Below are 20,745 nucleotides of genomic sequence, written 5' to 3'. Positions count from 1 at the left end.
CCGCTTATTTGGCGCCGTTTACATCGGCTGTTTTTCTGATTAACGCTGACTGTAACTGAAAGTCCCGTCTTGTATTATTTTGTACTAACAGTGATTTAAAGAACCCCCAGTGCATGGGATGGAATAAATCTAAAAGACTACACTTTAAGAAATAAAAGTAAAACATTGTCTTTAGAAATGTTATGAAAGATTTATGAAATTATCTTATTTTATGGTTATTATTAACCTTTATTTAACCAGAGTGGTTCCCATTGAGATTTAAAACCTCTTTTTCAAGGGAGCCCTTGGCAAAAAATCTGTATTTATTTAATCTAATAAATCCGAACGTTTGTCTCATCGCTGCTAACAGCAGAAGGCAAAAACAAATGAATCGTTCAGCAACAAGCGGACTGTCTAAAAATCATTGCTACTTATTTCATCAAGTCAGTTGCGCAGCTACAGATGCATGTCATGATTTTCTTGCTGTGTTTTGAAGTGACGTTTGTTTCCATACATTAACTGATTTATTTTCCCTTTTCCTGAATTGCCTTGTGATTGTTTTTTTTTTCATTTGCATCATGAATTTAACATCACTTTGACGAATGTGCATCTAATTTGCATCGAATTGTTGATTTCTTCTTTGAGCTAATCACATTATTAACATTACTGAGGTCATACGCTACATTAATTTGCTCCTAAACCAGTGTGTTTTTGGGCCTGATTACCAAAGTAACAACAACTTATGCACACACTGTGGCGAGCAAGTTGATGTAAAGTATTACCTTTAACCTGTCATGCTTGATTATAATCCTTTCTTTACCATTTGCTTCCACTAATGCAGAAAGCTGCACAGAAACTCAAAGCGGAAGAGCAAAAAAAGATGGCGGACATGCAGGCTGAGTTAGAAAAACAAAAGCAGTTAGCTGAAGCTCACGCAAAGGCCATCGCTAAGGCTGAGAAAGAGGCTCAAGAGCTGCTGCTCAAAATGCAGGAGGAAGTAAGCAGGAGGGAAACCGCCACTGTAGACGCAGAGAAGCAGAAGAGCAACGTGGAGCTGGAGCTGCACGAACTCAGAAACCTCTCCGAGCAGCAGATCAAGGACAAAAGCCAACAGGTGGACGAGGCTTTAAAGAGCCGTGCCAAAATCGAGGATGAAATCCACCTCATCAGGATCCAGCTTGAGACAACTTTGAAACAAAAGTCCACGGCGGAATCTGAGCTCCAGCAACTCCGCAATCGAGCGGAGGAAGCAGAGAGACTCAGGAAAGCCGCCCAGGAGGAAGCGGAGAAGCTCCGGTGGCAAGTTCACGAAGAGTCGCAGAAGAAGCACCTTGCGGAAAAGGAGCTCAAACAGAAATCGGAGGCAGAGAAGGAAGCTGCTCGGCAAAAGCAAAAAGCTCTTGAAGACCTGGAGAACCTCAAGAGACAAGCTGAGGAGGCAGAGAGGAGAGTCAAACAGGCGGAGGTGGAAAAGGAAAAACAGATCATGGTGGCTCACGAAGCAGCTCAGAAGAGCGCAGCTGCCGAGTTGCAGAGCAAACACATCTCATTTGTGGAAAAGACCTCAAAGTTGGAGGAATCACTCAAGCAGGAGCACGGCACCGTCCTCCAGCTGCAGCAACAAGCGGCACATCTCAAGAAACAACAGGAGGACGCGGAAAACGCCAGAGAAGACGCAGAGAAGGAGCTGGAGAAGTGGAGGCAGAAGGCCAACGAGGCTCTTCGCCTGAGACTCCAAGCGGAGGAAGAAGCACACAAAAAGAGCCTTGCTCAAGAAGAAGCCGAAAAACAGAAGGAGGAGGCAGAGCGAGAAGCTAAGAAGAGAGCCAAAGCTGAGGAGTCGGCCTTGAAGCAGAAGGAAATGGCTGAGAGGGAGCTGGAGAGGCAGCGGAAGCTGGCTGACAGCACATCCCAGCAGAAGCTGACAGCAGAGCAGGAGCTCATCCGTCTCCGGGCCGACTTTGACAACGCCGAGCAGCAGCGGTGTCTCCTCGAAGATGAACTCTACCGCCTGAAGAATGAAGTCGCTGCAGCCCAGCAACAGAGAAAACAGCTAGAAGACGAGCTGACCAAAGTCAGGAGTGAAATGGATTTGCTCATCCAGCTGAAGGCAACTGCAGACAAGGAGTCCATGTCCAACACCGAGAAGAGCAAGCAGCTGCTGGAAGCTGAAGCTGCCAAAATGAGGGACCTGGCCGAAGAGGCCAGCAAGCTGAGAGCCATCGCTGAGGACGCCAAGCATCAGCGGCAAATGGCGGAGGAAGAAGCAGCTCGCCAGAGAGCTGAGGCCGAGAGGATCCTCAAAGAAAAGCTTGCCGCCATCAGTGAAGCCACTCGACTAAAAACAGAAGCTGAGATTGCCCTGAAAGAGAAGGAGGCAGAAAACGAGAGACTCCGCCGGCAAGCAGAGGATGAGGCTTACCAGAGGAAAGCCCTGGAGGACCAAGCTAACCAACACAAGCAGGACATCGAGGCAAGGATAGTTCAGCTCAAAAAGTCCTCTGAGGTCGAAATGGAAAGACAAAGAGCGTTAGTAGACGAAACGCTGAAGCAAAGACGGGCTGTGGAAGAGGAAATCCGAATTCTCAAGCTCAACTTTGAAAAGGCCTCATCTGGAAAGCTTGATCTGGAGCTGGAGCTGAATAAGCTGAAAAACATTGCCGAAGAAACCCAGCAAAGCAAGCTGAGAGCAGAAGAGGAAGCTGAGAAGTTGAGGAAGCTTGCCCTGGAGGAGGAGAAGAGACGGAGGGATGCTGAGGAAAAAGTCAAGAAGATTGCTGCCGCAGAAGAGGAGGCTGCCAGACAGCGCAAATCGGCCCAGGAGGAGCTGGAGCGGCTGAAAAAGAGAGCAGAAGAAGCCAAACTGCAGAAAGAAGAGGCTGACAAAGAAGCCGAGAAGCAGATCGTTGCAGCCCAGCAGGCAGCTCTGAAGTGCAACGCAGCTGAGGAACAAGTACAGAGCGTCCTTGCTCAACAAAAGGAGGACAGCATCACGCAGAAGAAGCTGAAAGAAGAGTACGAGAAAGCAAAAAAGCTGGCCATCGAGGCGGAGAATGCGAAGCAGAAAGCCGAACGAGAGGCGGCTCTCCTTCGTCAACAAGCGGAGGACGCAGAGCGGCAGAAAGCTGCCGCCGAGCAAGAAGCTGCAAACCAAGCCAAGGCTCAAGAGGATGCCGAGAGGCTGAGGAAGGAGGCCGAGTTTGAAGCCGCAAAGCGAGCGCAGGCTGAAGCCGCCGCCCTCAAGCAGAAACAGCAAGCTGACACCGAGATGGCGAAGCACAAAAAGTTAGCCGAGCAAACCCTGAAGCAGAAGTTTCAAGTGGAGCAGGAGCTCACCAAAGTCAGGCTTCAGCTGGATGAAACGGACAAGCAGAAATCCCTCCTGGACGGGGAACTGCAGCGGCTGAAGGACGAGGTGGACGATGCTGTCAAGCAAAGAAGCCAAGTGGAGGAGGAGCTTTTCAAAGTCAAGGTTCAGATGGAGGAACTGGTCAAGCTGAAAACGAGAATTGAGGAGGAAAACCAGCGTCTCATCTTAGATAACAAGAACAACACGCAGAAGTGTTTCGCTAACGAGGCCGAGAATTTGAAAAAACTGGCAGAGGAAGCTGCCAGACTAAGTGTGGAGGCCCAAGAGGCGGCACGCTTGAGGCAGATCGCCGAAGAGGACCTCAACCAGCAACAAGCGCTTGCAGAAAAAATCCTCAAAGAGAAAATACAAGCCATACAGGAAGCCTCCCGACTCCGAGCTGAGGCGGAGATGCTCCAGAGACAGAAAGACCTGGCTCAGGAACAAGCACAGAAGCTTCTGGAGGACAAGCAGCAAATGCAGCAGCGCCTGGAGGAGGAGACGGAGGAATACCAGCGTTCACTTCAAGCAGAGAGGAAGAGGCAACTAGAAATCACAACTGAAGCGGAAAAACTCAAGCTCCAGGTCTCTCAGCTGAGTGAAGCTCAGGCAAAAGCCGAAGACGAGGCTAAAAAATTCAAGAAACAGGCGGATGCTGTGGCTGCTCGTCTCCATGAAACGGAGATCGCCACCAAAGAAAAAATGACTGCAGTTCAGAGACTGGAATACGAGAGAGTAAATTCCAGCAAAGAGGCCGATGATTTACGCAAAGCTATCACAGACCTAGAGAATGAGAAGGCTAGACTGAAACAGGAGGCTGAGGAACTTCAAAATAAGTCCAAAGAGGTATTGTGTCAAAGATGGCATAGCAGAGCAGCTCATGTCATTGTTAACTCTAAGGACTAACACTTCTCTCTTTAAAAAATCTCTATTTCTTTCTCTGATTTTACTAATCATGAATCTGTACTTTTAATTTGAAATATTTTGATTTTCTTACAGTGCACTGTGCTCATGCCCATCGTCTCCTTGAATGCTTTTTTTATCGTTTAAAGACATGCACCATTTCGCTTTAAGTTTCTACCCTTCAAATCCCTTTTAAATTAGACATTCACTACCATCATGACTCCAACAGCAAATCAAATGATAAAATAAATACATTTTTGCCAATTCATGGAAGTGCTATGATATAGAAAACCTCTAAATGATACATTTGTTTGCTAAACAAGCACAAAAATAATCACTGACAGGTAATGATATTAAATGAGTTAGACTGTACACAAACCTAAAACGCAATCGTAGTTTATGAAATTTTAGTTAAACTGATCTCATCACCATTTTTATTGACCAACTCAATAAAAACCAGGATTATCCTACAAAAGACATGCTCAAAAGAGCAACCAGGCTTAAGCAGATGTAGTTTTTTTTTTAATTATTGCATTATTACAGAACCCCTAAAGGGACATAGAAGTTAAAAAAAAAATGTAAGCAATTTTTTTTATTTTTTTTATTATTAAAGTTGAAAAAAAATCTGGTTACTAACTGGACCAGAAAGTGACCATAATTTTCTTTTCTAACTTCAGTTTTTAAAAAAAAAATATTAATTACTGTCTGGTGCGCACCAATTAGTAACCAGATTTTTTTTTACTTCAAGTACAAAACAAAGGGGTTTTAAGTTACTACCTGGTGGCACTAGGTGGTAACAAGATAAAAACGTTTTTTTCCACCAACATTTTTAGGGAAAAAAGATCAATTACTATCTGGTGCGCACCGCTTAGTAACCAAAACTTTTTTTTTTTTTTTTTTACTTTAATTGTTTTTACTTACCCTCTATGGGCTTTGTACATTCTTATTATTATATTATCGTAACATTACATTTTCACAAAAGTAGTACGATCAAGAGCCCAGTAGTATGGGCTAAAGTACTTTTGCTTTTTACTTTTCTAAAACAATTAGCTTTGAGGTTGAAGGGACATCTAAATGCAACTGAAGCATAAAACAATAAACGGTCAAATATTTAAGATCTAGATTGTACCTCATGGTAACTAGATGGACTTAAAGAAACTTAAGAATTTAGAGATTATGTGATTTTACAAGCCAGTCATTACCTTTAAGTTAATCTAGACCAGGGGTTCTCCAACCTTTAATACAAAAAACATTTGGTCCAGTGTCTTACTAACCAAAACCAAGCAGGAGCTGCAATGTCTCACTTCTTGCTGATTAGGGAAAATAAATGTAATACATGTTTGTGCGACTATCAAGCAATTCACTTATTAAATGTATATTTTATATATTTTTAATAATTGATATTTCCTATAGATAACAACTTTAACTTCCTCTACTTTTGACATAATCACATACAAGTGCATTGCAGAATATAGTGCACCCTGTATCAACCTAGGTCCTCCTGCTGCAGCAAATTTACTTGTAGCTCAGCCAGTTGGGTTGATATTTCATACAAATCCTGCATTTTGTGTTACAAGAGCTTAACTGTCAATGCATGTATCTTAGGATCTCTTCTTTCAGAAAAACACATTAGCCATGAGAAAAATCAAAAAAATCCAGCTATTTGTAAAGATGGTGGCCATACATGCAATTTTTCTTACAAAAGTGTTACAAAGATGTATTTTTGCACTAGTATCAATGATATGGGCTGTTCACGCCCAAAATGCAGTCTTGAGGCATAACTTCAGAATACTATTAGAAATATATATATACTATACTATTATATACTAAATATATATATGCATACTATACTATTATATACTAAATAGATATATATAATAGTATAGTATATATATATATATATATATATATATATATATATATATACTATACTATTTACCATTATAGATATATATGATATATTTCAAAATCTTGGATTTTTTTTTTTCATGGCTAATATGCTTTTCTGAAAGTGGGTATCCTAAGGTACATCTATGCTAAATTTGGTGCTTGTATCACAAAGTACTCAATTATTTCAATAACTGGCTCCACTATTGTGGTTATATACTTTTAAAGTCCAACTCCAACCATATTTTTCACTCTAGTAAAATCAGTACCAGTTGTCTTTTCAAAATCAAAAAGCCTATGTTGTTTTTTAAGACATATTTTATACCCAGCGGCAGTAGCTCATTAGAAATACAATTCTGGCTTCTGGACAGAACTGTTGGCTCGGCGCAATCCCGCCCCCTTCCCATCCTCTTTGCTGCAAGCTCTGTCTGCACGCGCGAGCTTCTAAATTGAAGCTGGCATTAGTGGTGAAAACATAATGATGCAAAAATAATTCTGATCCAACACAATTTGATTAAAGAAATAAGGAGAAACGCAGTTCTAATCCTAAGATATTTTTATAGGTCCTCTATGATAAGAAAAATGCTACCAAAACTTGTTAAAAACACACAAAAAAGTTGTTTTCATTGGAGTGGGTCTTTAAGGACTTTGCCTCTGAACAGCAACTAGACACTATTGTGCAGCCGAAGATTAAAAAATGTGCTTTAAACTTTTTCTATTAACAAATACTTCTCACAATAAACCTTTAACCATCGTTTTGCTTAGTCATGACATCTCAATTTTGGAGGATTGGTAAGCAACAGTAAAAAAAAAAAAGTTTTTAAACCTCAGGTTAAAAACATAAACATCAATGCCAAAAAAGCACAAAATTTAAATAAATTGCTAGTATGTTTCTTCAGAGTCAAAGAGCCTTAATGTAGGAACAAAAGAGCCACACGTGGCTTTGGAGCCTGATGTCGCAGAACTCTGGTCTAGAAAACCTAAAAATCTGTAAATTATAATCTATATAAGGTGGTATTAAACAGATAAAAATCTACTTAGGAGAACAGTTGGGATTAAAGATTTTAGCCCTTTGACCTTTGTATATTTAAAAATTCTACTTAAGATTCAAACTTATAAAGCGAAAATTAAATTTTGAGAGTGTACGTTTTAGTTTTTATGAAACTTAACATTCTGCTTTACTGTCATCACAAAAAAACTAAATAACTAATTAATGAAACAACGCCATAATGACCTTATTCAAGTTTATCTATAGCTTTTAAAGTTTAAGTTTAGATGCAGTCTGCATTAAGTTAAAATAGACAAGTTTGTTTTTACCCCAGACTTGCATTATACCAAAAATAATCATAAAGTGTTAGTCCTGATTTTAGTTGTAGATCCTCATTATTACCTATTAAAAATGCAAGTTATAACACAGATTTTTTTACGCTTATGTGCATAGCAGAGTGCATTGTATAGCTACTTTTCCTAAAAGTTTACCAAGAAAAAACATTAAAATGTAAGTTTACAAGTGAATGACTACTGTCATCTCTGAAAGTACCTGCTAACTAATTATTTTTTCTTCTTTCTCTGTCAGATGGCTGATGCACAGCAGAAACAAATGGAGCATGAGAAGACATTGCTTCAGCAGACATTCCTGACTGAAAAAGAGATGCTGTTACGGAAAGAGAAGCTAATTGAAGATGAGAAAAAGAGACTAGAGAGCCAGTTTGAAGAAGAAGTCAGAAAGGCAAAGGCTCTCAAAGATGAGCAGGAAAGACAGAAACAGCAGATGGAGGAGGAGAAGAGGAAACTCCAAGCTAACATGGATGCAGCCCTTAGTAAGCAAAAAGAGGCAGAGCAAGAAATGCTGAACAGGCAAAGGGAAATGCAAGAGCTGGAGAGGAAGAGACTAGAGCAGGAAAAGATCCTTGCTGAGGAGAATCAGAAACTGCGTGAGAAGCTGCAACAGCTTGAAGAAGCCCAGAAAGTCCCTGAAAAAGAAGTTATTGTTGCTGAGACAACAAAGACAGTTTACAATGGTCAAAACGCTAGTGACATGGTAGACAGTTTAGACAAGAAACGGGATCCATTATCTTTTGATGGCATCCGTGATAAAGTGCCCGCAAGCAGACTTCACGAGGTTGGTCTTCTGCCCAAGAAAGACTTTGAAAAACTGAAAAATGGCAAAACAACTGTACAAGACCTTGCTGAGACTGAAAATCTAAAGAAAATTCTTAAAGGAAAAAATGCTGTTGCTGGTGTTTTGTCACCCACTAATCAAAAGATGTCAGTCTATCAAGCATTAAAAGAGAAGAAGATTACACCTGGCACAGCCCTGATCCTTCTTGAGGCACAAGCTGCCACTGGCTATATTCTAGACCCCATCAAGAATCAGAAACTCTCAGTGAATGAGGCTGTCAAGGAAGGTGTGATTGGACCTGAACTACACAACAAAATGCTCTCAGCTGAGAGGGCTGTCACTGGCTACAAGGATCCATACACTGGAGGAAAAGTCTCTGTCTTTGAAGCGATGAAGAAGGGGCTGATAGAACATGACCAGGCCATTAGAATCCTCGAGGCCCAGCTTGCCACTGGTGGCATCGTTGATCCCATCAACAGTCACCGCGTACCCAATGCAACAGCTTGCAAACAAGGGCAGTACGATGCAGAAATAAATAAGATCATGGAGAATCCTTCAGATGACACAAAAGGATTCTTTGACCCGAGCACTCAGGAGCCCTTGACCTATTCTGAGCTAATGGCAAGATGCACCACAGACCCTCAGACGAGTATGTTGCTACTTCCAATCACAGACAAAGCTGCTCAGTGCTCCAGTATGTACACAGAAGAAGAGACCAAAGATGTTTTTAGCAAAACAACGGTCTCTGTACCATTTGGGAGATTCAAAGGAAAAACTGTCACAATATGGGAGATAATAAACTCAGAGTACTTCACTGAAGATCAGAAAAAGGACCTCCTCCGTCAGTACAGGACTGGCAAAATCACAATTGAAAAGATCATCAAAATTGTGATAACTGTGACTGAAGAGAAAGAGAAGAAGAATGAAATCACCTTTGATGGCCTTAGAGCACCTGTTCCTGCCAGCGAGCTTCTAGAATCTGCAATCATTGATAAAGATCTATACAACAAGTTGAATCAGGGAAAAATAACAGTGAAAGAAGTGTCTGAAATGAGCCCAGTCAGTAAAGCACTGAAGGGCACAAACTGCATAGCAGGAGTAATCATTGACTCATCCAAGGAAATAATGTCCTTCTATCAAGCCATGAAGAAGAAAATGATGAGGCCTGAGATTGCCTTGAAAATGCTTGAAGCACAAGCAGGAACAGGCTATATGGTTGACCCTGTTCAAAACAAGAAGTACACAGTTGACGAGGCTGTCAAAGCTGCTGTTGTTGGTCCTGAGTTACATGAAAAGCTCCTGTCAGCAGAGAGAGCTGTTACAGGTTACAAAGATCCCTACACTGGAAAAACAGTATCTCTCTTCCAAGCAATGAGAAAAGATCTCATACCTAAAGAGCAAGGAATAAGACTGCTTGATGCTCAAATGACCACTGGTGGGATAATTGACCCAGAGAAGAGCCATTGTCTTCCTCATGATGTGGCTTGCAAAAGAAATTATTTTGATAACGAAATGAAACAGTCACTCAGCAGCCCAACTGATGACGCCAAATGTTTCTTTGACCCAAACACAAAAGAGCAAGTCACATACTCACAGCTCTTCCAGAGATGCCTTACCGACAAGAAAAGTGGTCTGCAACTTCTTCCTTTGTCAGATGAAGCAATCAATGACAAGGAGGAATCAACATACACTGAAGCTCAAACAAAAGAGGCTATGACTCAGGCAACTGTGGAACTTGAATCTGGACCATTTAAGGGCAGGAAAATGACCCTCTGGGAAATTATAAACTCAGAGTATTTCACTGAGGAACAGAGACTTGACCTACTAAGACAGTTTAGGTCTGGAAAGCTCACAATTGAAAAGATAATCAAAATTATTATCACAGTTGTCAATGAGAAAGAGGCCAAGAAACGGGAAGAGTCCAGTTTTAAGGGACTTAGAGATCTTGTCCCAGCAGACTCTCTGTATGATTCCAAAATCATTGATAAACCAACATTTGATCGCATTCAACAAGGCAAAACAACACCTAAACAGGTCAGCGAGAATCCCAAAGTCAGCAGTTACCTTCAGGGAACAGAGTGCATTGCTGGTATTTACCTTGAACCAACTAAAGAGAAAACAAGCATTTACCAAGCAATGAAGAAAAAGATCATCAGACACAACACAGGCATTTCACTGCTTGAGGCTCAAGCTGCAAGTGGGTTTATTGTAGATCCAGTGAGAAATCAATGTCTAACAGTAGATGAAGCAGTGAAATCAGGCCTTGTTGGCCCTGAGCTGCATGAAAAACTTCTCTCTGCAGAGAAAGCTGTCACTGGTTACAAGGACCCATTTACAGGACAGAAAATCTCCCTCTTTGAAGCAATGCAAAAAGATCTCATTCTTAAAGAACATGCCATGCCCATGCTGGAAGCACAGATGGTCAGTGGAGGAATCATTGACCCTGTAAACAGTCATCGTGTACCCATTGATGTTGCATGCCAGAAAAATCTTTTCAGCAGAGAAATTGCTAAGACCTTGTCTGAACCATCTGAAGACAACAAGGCTTTCTCAGATCCAGAAACCGATGAGAATGTAACCTACAAGCAGCTCAAAGACAAATGCCAGAGAGATAAAGACACAGGTCTGTACATTCTTCCACTTTCAAAGCCCCAGTCTCCAACTGTGGTAGAGAAGACATACCTCTATACAGAAGAACAAACACAAAGTGATCTGGCCAATACCCAAATTGACATTCCAATTGAAGGCCTTTCTGACAAACCAATGAGTCTCTGGGATGTTGTAAATTCAAATTTACTTCCAGAGCAAGAGAGGCAAAGACTCATGGATGAATACCGTTCAGGTAAAATCACTAAAGAACGGATGATCATCATCATTATTGAGATAATGGAACAAAGAGAGATCATCCGAAATGACAACCCACAGACTTATCAGTTTATAAGACGAAGGATAACAATCGAAGAGCTCTACAACGCACGCATTATCGACCTGGAGACATACAACCTCCTTAAACAGGGAAAGAGAAACATCCGTGACATCATGGAGCTAAGCAGTGTAAAACAGTATCTCTATGGCACAGGCTGTGTTGCTGGAGTCACAACAGACTTGAGTTCAAGGATAAGCATATACCAAGCAATGAAAAGAGGTTTCCTTAACCCAGAAATAGGTCTTAGCCTCCTTGAAGCACAAGCAGCGACAGGATTTATTGTTGACCCAATTAAGAATGAGACGCTGACTGTGGATGAAGCTGTTCGCAAGGGTGTTGTTGGACCTGAAATCCATGACAAACTTCTTTCAGCTGAAAGAGCTGTCACAGGTTACAAAGATCCATATAGTGGCAAAGTCATCTCACTCTTCCAAGCAATGAAGAAGGATCTTGTTCCTGAAGACTATGCTCTGAAAATGCTTGAGGCACAAACGGCTACTGGTGGAATAATTGATCCAGAATTCCAGTTCCACTTACCTGCAGACATTGCCTTGCAAAGAGGTTATATCAATAAGGAGATCAATGAGAAGTTGACTGATGACGTTAAAGGTTTTGTTGATCCTGTCACAGATGAGAAAGTGTCATATGGAGAATTGCTCAAGAGATGCAAACTAGATAATGGATTGCGCCTTCTGTCTTTGGGAGACAAGAGACTGACTTTTAAAGGTCTAAGAAAACAGATCACAATGGAGGAGTTGATTCGTTCACAAATCATTGACCAACAGACTGTTATCGATTTAAATGAAGGCCTCCTATCTGTGGAAGAGGTTAGCAACAGACTTTCAAGGTATCTCCAGGGAACAGGCTGCATTGCTGGTGTATTTTTGGAGTCCACAAAAGAACGTTTATCTATATACCAGGCCATGAAGAGGAACATGATTAGGCCAGGAACTGCTTTTGAACTTCTTGAGGCCCAGGCAGCTACTGGATATGTGATAGATCCAATCAAGAATCTTAAGCTGACTGTCAATGAAGCTGTAAAGATGGGAATAGTGGGACCAGAGTTTAAAGACAAACTTCTCTCTGCTGAAAGGGCAGTGACTGGATACAGAGATCCTTACTCAGGCAAAACAATCTCCCTATTTCAGGCAATGAAAAAGGGCCTCATCTTGAAAGATCATGGTATCCGTCTACTTGAAGCCCAGATTGCCACAGGTGGAATCATTGACCCTGAAGAAAGTCATCGACTTCCTGTTGAGGTGGCTTACAATCGTGGATTCTTTGATGAAGAAATGAATGAAATCCTGTCAGACCCATCTGATGACACCAAAGGGTTCTTTGATCCCAACACTGAAGAAAATCTAACGTACCTTCAGCTGATGGAGAGGTGTATCAGTGATGCTGATACTGGCCTGGTGCTCCTTCTACTAAAACAAAAAAGTCGGGAAAGGAAAACTTCCTCCAAATCCTCAGTTCGCAAACGCAGAGTTGTCATTGTAGATCCAGAAACAGGCAAAGAAATGACTGTATATGAGGCCTACAGAAATGGGCTAATTGACCACCAAACCTATTTGGAGCTTTCTGAGCAGGAGTGTGAATGGGAAGAAATAACAATGACCTCTTCTGATGGCTCTGTGAAGTCCCTAATTATTGACAGAAAGTCAGGCAGACAATATGATGTGGATGACGCTATTTCACGTGGACTTATTGACCAGCATGCCCTTAATACATACAGATCTGGAAATCTGTCCATCACAGAGTTTGCTGATATGCTTTCTGGAAGTATGGGTGGTTTCCGTTCACGTTCTTCCTCATTTGGATCAACCACAGGTTCCTCCTACTCCTCTACCATGAGCCCCATACCCTCTGTGAAACCACCTGCAGTCATTTGGAATGACCCAACAGAGGTGACTGTACCCATTGCAGGAATATTGGATATAGACACACTAGAGAAAGTTTCTGTCACAGAAGCAATGCACAGAAACCTGGTTGATAACATCACTGGCCAAAGACTATTAGAGGCCCAAGCCTGTACAGGAGGTATTATTGACCCCAATAGTGGAGAAAGATTCACAGTTGCTGAAGCTACAGAAAAAGGCTTGGTGGATAAAGTCATGGTTGATCGCCTTAACCTTGCCCAGAAGGCTTTTCATGGATTTGAAGACCCAAGAACTAAAATAAAGATGTCTGCTTCCCAGGCCCTCAAGAAGGGCTGGCTGTATTATGAAGCTGGCCAGCGTTTCCTAGAGATTCAGTATTTGACTGGTGGACTTATTGAACCGGAGGTCGAGGGCAGAGTGCCCTTAGATGAGTCTATCAGAAAGGGAACCATTGATGCCCGTGCTGCCCAGAAATTAAGAGATATCAGTGCCTATTCAAAATATCTTACATGTCCAAAAACCAAACTGAAAATCTCATTCAAAGATGCCATGGACAAAAGCATGGTTGAGGAAGGGACTGGGCTAAGGCTCCTGGAAGCCTCTTCACAGTCTACCAAAGGCCTCTACAGTCCCTACAATGCCAGCGGCTCTGGATCTGCTTACGGCTCTCGAAGTGGCTCAAGGACTGGATCCAGAACAGGGTCCAGAAGAGGAAGCTTTGACGCTGGCCCAGGCTTTAGCATGAACTTATCATCCTCGACATTCACATCCTCATCTAGCTACACCCGCAGATTCTGATTTTCTTAACAAGTAACTGAGAACCAACAGTACCTATGCACTTTGAAGTTGCATTTGTAACAGATAAATAACAAAGAAAATATTTATTTATTATTTTTTGCATGTCTTCAAGTCCTTATGACAAGAATTATCTAGGCTATGTTTTTTTTTTCACTTTAAACTTTTTATGTAAACTTTTGCTTTTTACATAAGGACATAGCAAACTATTGTGGGAAATATCAAATATAAGTTTTCTCTTGTACAAATTACCAGAGAAAGCACAATTTTTTGCAGTTTTTAAGTGACAATAATTTTTCACATAACATGTTCTATAGATGTACACAAAGTGCTTTTGAAACTAATAGATACTTTATGTTATTGAATTAAGTTAGTTTTGTTTTGTTTCTTTTATAACCTATTGAATGGATCAGTGATGCCATTAAATGTTTTCAAATAAGATATATAGATGCCTCCAAAATATGAAAATGTTTGTAAAAAAAAAATGAGATGTTTTTTTTTTTTTTTAACATTACATTGGTAACATTACTTTGATCCCAGTCAATTTCAGCATGCATTAACCATGTAAATTACCACAAAATGAAACGGTAACAGAATGCAACAATGAAAGGAAGTGCCAAAATTAAACGTTTTTACATTCTGAAACAAGTTTCATATCTCATTAATCATGGCTATTTTTATTGAGTGGACAAGCTAATTGTTTTGCACTCAAAATATTGGATTGATCACATTAACTGTCAATCAAGTCTCCCTTGCTAAATCCCAAGATGATGTCAGACTCCATCCTGCTCCACCCACAGACCTGCTGCCTGCTGTTAATTTTATTATTGTAAGTTGAAATCTTCATTTGTAAGTTTTATGCTTGCTTTGTTCTTTTATTCATCTTTTCTTTTAAATTTTGGTCTCATCTCTGAGTTTTTACCTCACCAAGCTGCTTTGTATGTTCACAAGCTGCGTCCGCCAGCTAGCTTTTCAAAATTCAAATGTGTTCTGATTGTCTTTCTTGGTGTGTTTTTATAGGCGCTTCAGTCACACCAACATGCAAACACAGATACTCAGCTTGCCGGAGCACAACTCCCCGCCTCCATGGATGGATTTTTAAGTCCCAGTCTTCCTCGCGCAGTAAAACAGGTATATTCCACACCAGTTTTAAAAGATAACATTTCTATTGGAACTTTAAAACCAGATGTATTTAATTTTCCTTTTTCCCCCTGCTTGCTATTATTTGTTGTTGCTTCATTTCATAGTTACTTTCATTTGTTTCTAGATCTCCGTTTGAGTCTGTCCTTTCATTGTGCATCACTGAGAAAAGCAGAGGCCAATTCAACATCATCTTGGGATGAACGCCTTCCTTTCTGTTGCTTCTGTCATCATATGTTCATTACTTGAATTATCTTTTGAATATTTATACAATATTTGTTTTTATGCATTGACAAAAATGTATCAGTCCTGCATTCACTATTGGACATATCAGTAAAACAGCTTGAGTGTGTATATATATATTAAAAATATATAATATTACACCAGCTCCATTATTCATTATTTTTCCTCCATTTCTTTTTTTTTTTTTATTACAGACGGTTGTTTTTGTTATCAGATCTTTGAGTTGTTTGCATTGTTTTTTGATTTGTTGACTTTTTGCATGCTTTCTTGTTTTGCATAAACATGGGGGACATTTTATTGTAAAATGAAATTGAGTCAACTTTAGCATCAACTGTTTGGTTTTCCTTTTGGCTGCAATGTTATATTCAAATGATTTGACAAGGATTCTGTTGTATATGAACTTAACATTACGCTGTAAATAAATATGCTCAGAAGAGACAGTCTCATGCATTTGATTCTGCCAAAAAATAACTGTTTGTAACTGTTGCTTCCATAAGCTACACATAACTTACTTGTTATGACTTAATGTTTGGCACAGGACGAGTTCACATACTTGGAGTATCATTAAATACAATTCAGAAAGAATCCTTAAAAAGTGCCAAGACTTCATGATTGGCCCTTGGATGGCTTTCACATTAGTTCAACATTTATCTTTTAAAATAAGATCAGCTAAATTCACAACCTTATCATGTTTGGACTAGTGAATAGTCCATGTATGTGCCAGCAGTCTTAATACAACATATATCAAACAAAAAGTATAACTGTTTGTAATACTCTGTATTATAAAGATTATCCAGGACCAACTAGCAATTAAAGACAACACAGAAAGCTGACATCTATATTTTAAACAATAAACTATTTTGTCCATATTTCTTGTTTTATTAAAGCTAAAAAAATGTAAGCATCACATAAAGTAACAAGTGAAAATTAAGACATTTTGTTCACAAAAATCCACCTTTTAGTGAAGACGTCAACCAAGACTGTTATCAGTCTCAATAATTGGTGTAAGTTATACATATTTATAGTCTTACAATCATTAAAAGATTAAAGTGAAAGTGTTATTCGGCTCAATATGCTCTTGGACTTGAGCTTAGCACGTATTCACAAAGTAACTCCAGATCTGGTTGCCACAAGAGCGTCTTAGTGTTCGACTGATGAACATTTTTAGAATAGCATGATGCTTCATTTTTACTCGTTTCATTTGAGAGAACAAACAAAAGCATCCTGGAAGCTTTTGCTTTTTTAGACCCATCCAATTAAGTTTTAGGCTCACTCAAATACGACTTTACAGCTTGGTAGCTGTGTTATGTTAAAAATAAGTGAATCCTGTAATGGTACATTTGCTGTATCAAATTTGCTGGTGTTTAATAAAGTCCATAAGTGCACGTTTACTTTTAAATGTGAGGTCATTTTACCAAACCAAGTGGCACAAAACATCTTGTAAGAAAAGCAGCAGCTCACCACATGAGGGCAGTGTTAGGCTGACCTTTTTCACCTTTCAATAATAAACCATAGGGGTGTTCTAAATAAATTGGAATAAAGACATACAGTATGTATTTAGCTTTTTTTTAATCATTCCCAAAATATATTTCTAAATTATCTAATGTTTTCTTGGTATTTAACCAATCTTTAGAAATCCCATCATCCATAAAGACTCAGACATAGTGTCTTCATAACAGAGACACAAATATTTTGCTCTGTGTGTCAACATTAGCCACTAGGATTGGCGGAGGAGCACGTTGCCAAAAGCAACGGGACTTCAACTTCCCTCAATTCTTCCCTCAGTTCGCTCGACTATGATCCAACTCTTTCCAACCCGGCTGGAAGCAGTGAGGTAGGAGCTCAGAAAAAGAAGCCTTCTCTTATGTGTGCATGTGGATCTGTAGTGGGTTAAAGTGGAAAAAAAACACCAAATGTTCACACGCTGTTTCTTCCAGGAAAAAGACGCTCTTCTGAATGGATTTCCAAAACTTACTGCTCAAGATCAGAATCATGGGTATGCTTGTGTCAAATATTTTAAATACTGTATATGTTCAATTAATTAAGCAATAAAATAGTTCTCCAGCACAGTAGAATGACAGCTTGGTGAGGTATATCAGCTTCCAGAGCATTGCTTTGGATTGTGGAAAGCAGAAAAAACTGCCTCTTGTCCAGAAGTGTTTATAGAAGCACTGAGGTTCCATGCCATGACACACAGAGGACGGACCCTCATGAGATGTCTCAGCTTAAAGGCTCGAGTTTTGTACTTTGAGAAAAAACAAGATTATTTCTAATCTTTTTAAGCTGACGTTTGCAGTTTCACCAAATTATAGAAATCATCACCCGTAATAAAATATATAAAAATAACTTTTTTTTTTAATGATCAAGATTGGTGTTGTTGAAAGAAAATACTTAACAATAAAATGTTTTTGGACAGCTCTTTAGTTTGCTAACCCCAGAATCAACAGGCACATATTCTGATTAGTATAAAAGTCATGAAACTGCCATATTTTGCATAGTATTGTCTGATATTTGGACATACTGGTACAGGACAGGTACGGTGGAAACATTATATCTACAAAATCCACCAACTCCAAGCTGTTTGCAATGAAGAACTAAATCAAAACAAATACATTTTTTAATGAGAAAAAAAGGGAGCAACAGTCAAAGAAAAAGAAAAGATACATTTTATACGTACATAAATATGTTCTTAACCCTTTTAATTGGCACATCAACGTACATTTTTTAACTCTTAAACAAAATTCTTCACAAGTATTCAAAACAGATCAACCAAGACTTATAAGCTTCAGCTTCCACAATAAAGTTAACAGTTACTGAACAAAAATACATGATATATTGAACTCCATTATTCACTTAAAGACTCACTTTGATGATGTTGGTGTTTTTAACATGTTCTTGTGGCATTTTTTTGTGATAGAAGTAATATAGTATAAATATTAAAATTAAAAGTACACTACTTATTCAAATTGTTATTGGAAGCAGACAAAAAAATGCTGTTAAAAATATCTTTTGTTGTAAAAAATACACTGGACAATATAGGTGTCTTAATTTGAGCAAAAAAAATGGCACAATCCTAATTAAAAGATCACTGAGAACGGTCTCAAACAACAATCGGAGTGGGTCAACAAATTGAATCCATTGCGATTAAAATGACATTGAGCCTTGAGATTTTGTTTTTTGTTATGTGCATTGGTGAAACAAAATCCAACCTGTGCATGAAAAATAAAACCTTCCAATCAGCATGTATGGACCTCGAAAGCACCAAGGCTCACCTTTTGGCAAAAAAGTCCTTGCAGATTTTACAGAAGCTCTCAGTCACTTGACTTGAGTGCCACTTAAAATCAGGTGAGTTTTGAGGAACTCAGTCGCAAATCTGAGAACAGTTAAGGAAAGCTTTGCAAAATAATAATATATTTTTTTAGCAGAATTTGACCGAAAAATGTGATTCATAAACTGATGACCATAACAATAGTATAATTAAAAATTAGTATAAAAAAAAAGACTTTAAAATTGTAACTTTTTAAAATAACTAATTAAAAAACTTTAGCATTTTTAAAACTTTAAAAACGTAACTTTTTAAAATAACTGAATAAGAACATGCATAAATATTATTCCAGAATAAATCAGTTTAAACCTTAAATAACTTTCAATATTTTACTGTACATAAAAATGCTTTTTTCAAAATTGTACGAGTTGGAAATAGGCGCAATATAACAATAGACATTCATAACAATAAAATAAAATGATCTGGCGGGCCGGACAGAATACCCAGAGGGCCGGATCCGGAACTTTCTACTAATCAGTTGGTTAAGGATTCAAATTCCAGTTTTGACAGGCAGACATTCAACCCCACATTACACTCAATTCAAAGGAAACTGTATGTCGTCGTTAATGTTTTTGCTTAATCACAAAGTATAAACGTAGTGTGAAATTTAATATGTGCTCCTTTTTGCGCTAAATTAAAAAAATAATAATTGAAATGACACAGAAATAGGGAGTTTTTAGCTTTTGACACTGACTAGCTCTTGTCGCTTTCAGAAGAGAAGCCGAGGAGCTGAGCCAATGGCAGTGTGAGTTCAGAGGTCAGATCCGAGCGCTGAGGCAGTGGCTGTCGTGTATGGAGATGAGGCTGCCTCCTTTGGATTCCAGGGTTGGTTACGTCCTCCGTCTGTCTGCATTCTTTCTCCTTTCTCTTTCATTTTCCATCTCATGACCAAAACTCTGTCACAGAATCTACATTCAGCCAATGGTTTATCTGTTTTCCTGGCAGTCCACACTCAGATATTTCTAAAAGGTTTCCTTCACTTTACACATAAAATGGCTGTTTGCAAAACAAGGTAACTCGACCACTGATTCCTTTAGTCTTCTGTAAACACTCCAGAAATTTTCAGACGTGTACTGAGGTGGTCCTCATCAGCCCCTGCAGAGACTTCTTTAGGGGAACAGAGGCTGGGGAATCGGGCTTCATTGTGCCTGGCCCGGCCAGCCAGGCTGCAGAACTGCTTGGCACTGGAGGCCCTTCTGCACACATGATCGAACAGACTGAAAAGACATCAGAGCCAGATGGGAGGAGGCAAAGAAGCAGGAAAAAAAGGCAGGATCATTGGATAAGAGGACTCAAATCTGATTATGAGGGTATTTACTGAACACAAGAAGATTTTGTCCTTCTATAATTTATACTAGAAAGACTCAGCTGGATTCAGATGTTTTGATCAGAATTGGGTTGAAATCCCCCTTCACTTACTTTTATTGTTTCCATAAAATCAAACGAAATCTTCCACTTTAGTCGTAAATTAGCTTTAGCTTTAAATATATTTCGCCCATCCACTTTAGTCAAGCATGGACCCAAAATGTGGATTTGAACCCACAATCTCCCAGTATTGAGGTCCATCAAGTAAACATAAGTTTGTCTTGTTTTTATTGGTGTGTTAGCCTATGTTTTTCTCATCCAACCCCTTTTTTGTTTTAGACATTTGGATAGGTCTCTGATTTAGGGGTCTATTGAGATGAATATCTAAGTTATTAAATGAAAGAAAAGACTAAATGTGTTTGAACCCATGTGACCTCCAAAAACAAAACAAAAACCCAAAGAGAAAAAGTCGGTTTCAGATCTTCCTAGTTTTATTTGTAGCATCTGAAGAAGACCTTGTTTCCATAGAGACTGACATGTACGGTGCACAAGCATGCCATATCGCCCCTTATGGGAAAGTGGGAACGCTTTGCAGGGCTTTTAGTTTGACCCCTTGTGAGCGTGTGTGAAATAGAGGGGTTTCTTTTTAGCTCCAGCATGGCTTTATCATGCTGCATTGGACCACAGGGCTTTGTCATGGTAATGCCGTAAGGCTGCAGCACCGCTGGTTGCACTCGGAGGGACTTGTTAGCTGACAAAGTGGATGAGGACGTCCCTCTGCAGCTCCTGCAACACACAGGAGGGTTACACACCTGCTCTTTGACGTGAGGCAAACATGACTGCTTTCCCACAGCACACCAGTCGCAGTCTTCACAAAAACAAGAACTCATA

At 39.6% G+C, this 20,745-nt stretch overlaps 1 protein-coding gene across 1 annotated transcript in view; it reads left to right on the top strand.

The window, feature by feature from the left end:
- macf1b (microtubule actin crosslinking factor 1b) overlaps positions 1-20,745 on the top strand; it is a 103,438-nt gene that overhangs the window by 52,823 nt on the left and 29,870 nt on the right. Inside the window, exons 33-36 of the mRNA XM_036215925.1 lie at positions 821-4,174; positions 7,695-13,840; positions 19,263-19,374; positions 19,616-19,797. Of these exons, the coding sequence (XP_036071818.1) occupies positions 821-4,174; positions 7,695-13,840; positions 19,263-19,374; positions 19,616-19,797 (9,794 nt within the window). The remainder of the gene's footprint in view (positions 1-820; positions 4,175-7,694; positions 13,841-19,262; positions 19,375-19,615; positions 19,798-20,745) is intronic.

The sequence above is a fragment of the Oryzias melastigma genome, linkage group LG16, assembly GCF_002922805.2.
Source record: "Oryzias melastigma strain HK-1 linkage group LG16, ASM292280v2, whole genome shotgun sequence".
Lineage (NCBI taxonomy): Eukaryota > Metazoa > Chordata > Actinopteri > Beloniformes > Adrianichthyidae > Oryzias > Oryzias melastigma.
The sequence above is the reverse complement of the archived record's forward strand: the minus strand, read 5'-3'. Positions and strand labels throughout refer to the sequence as shown.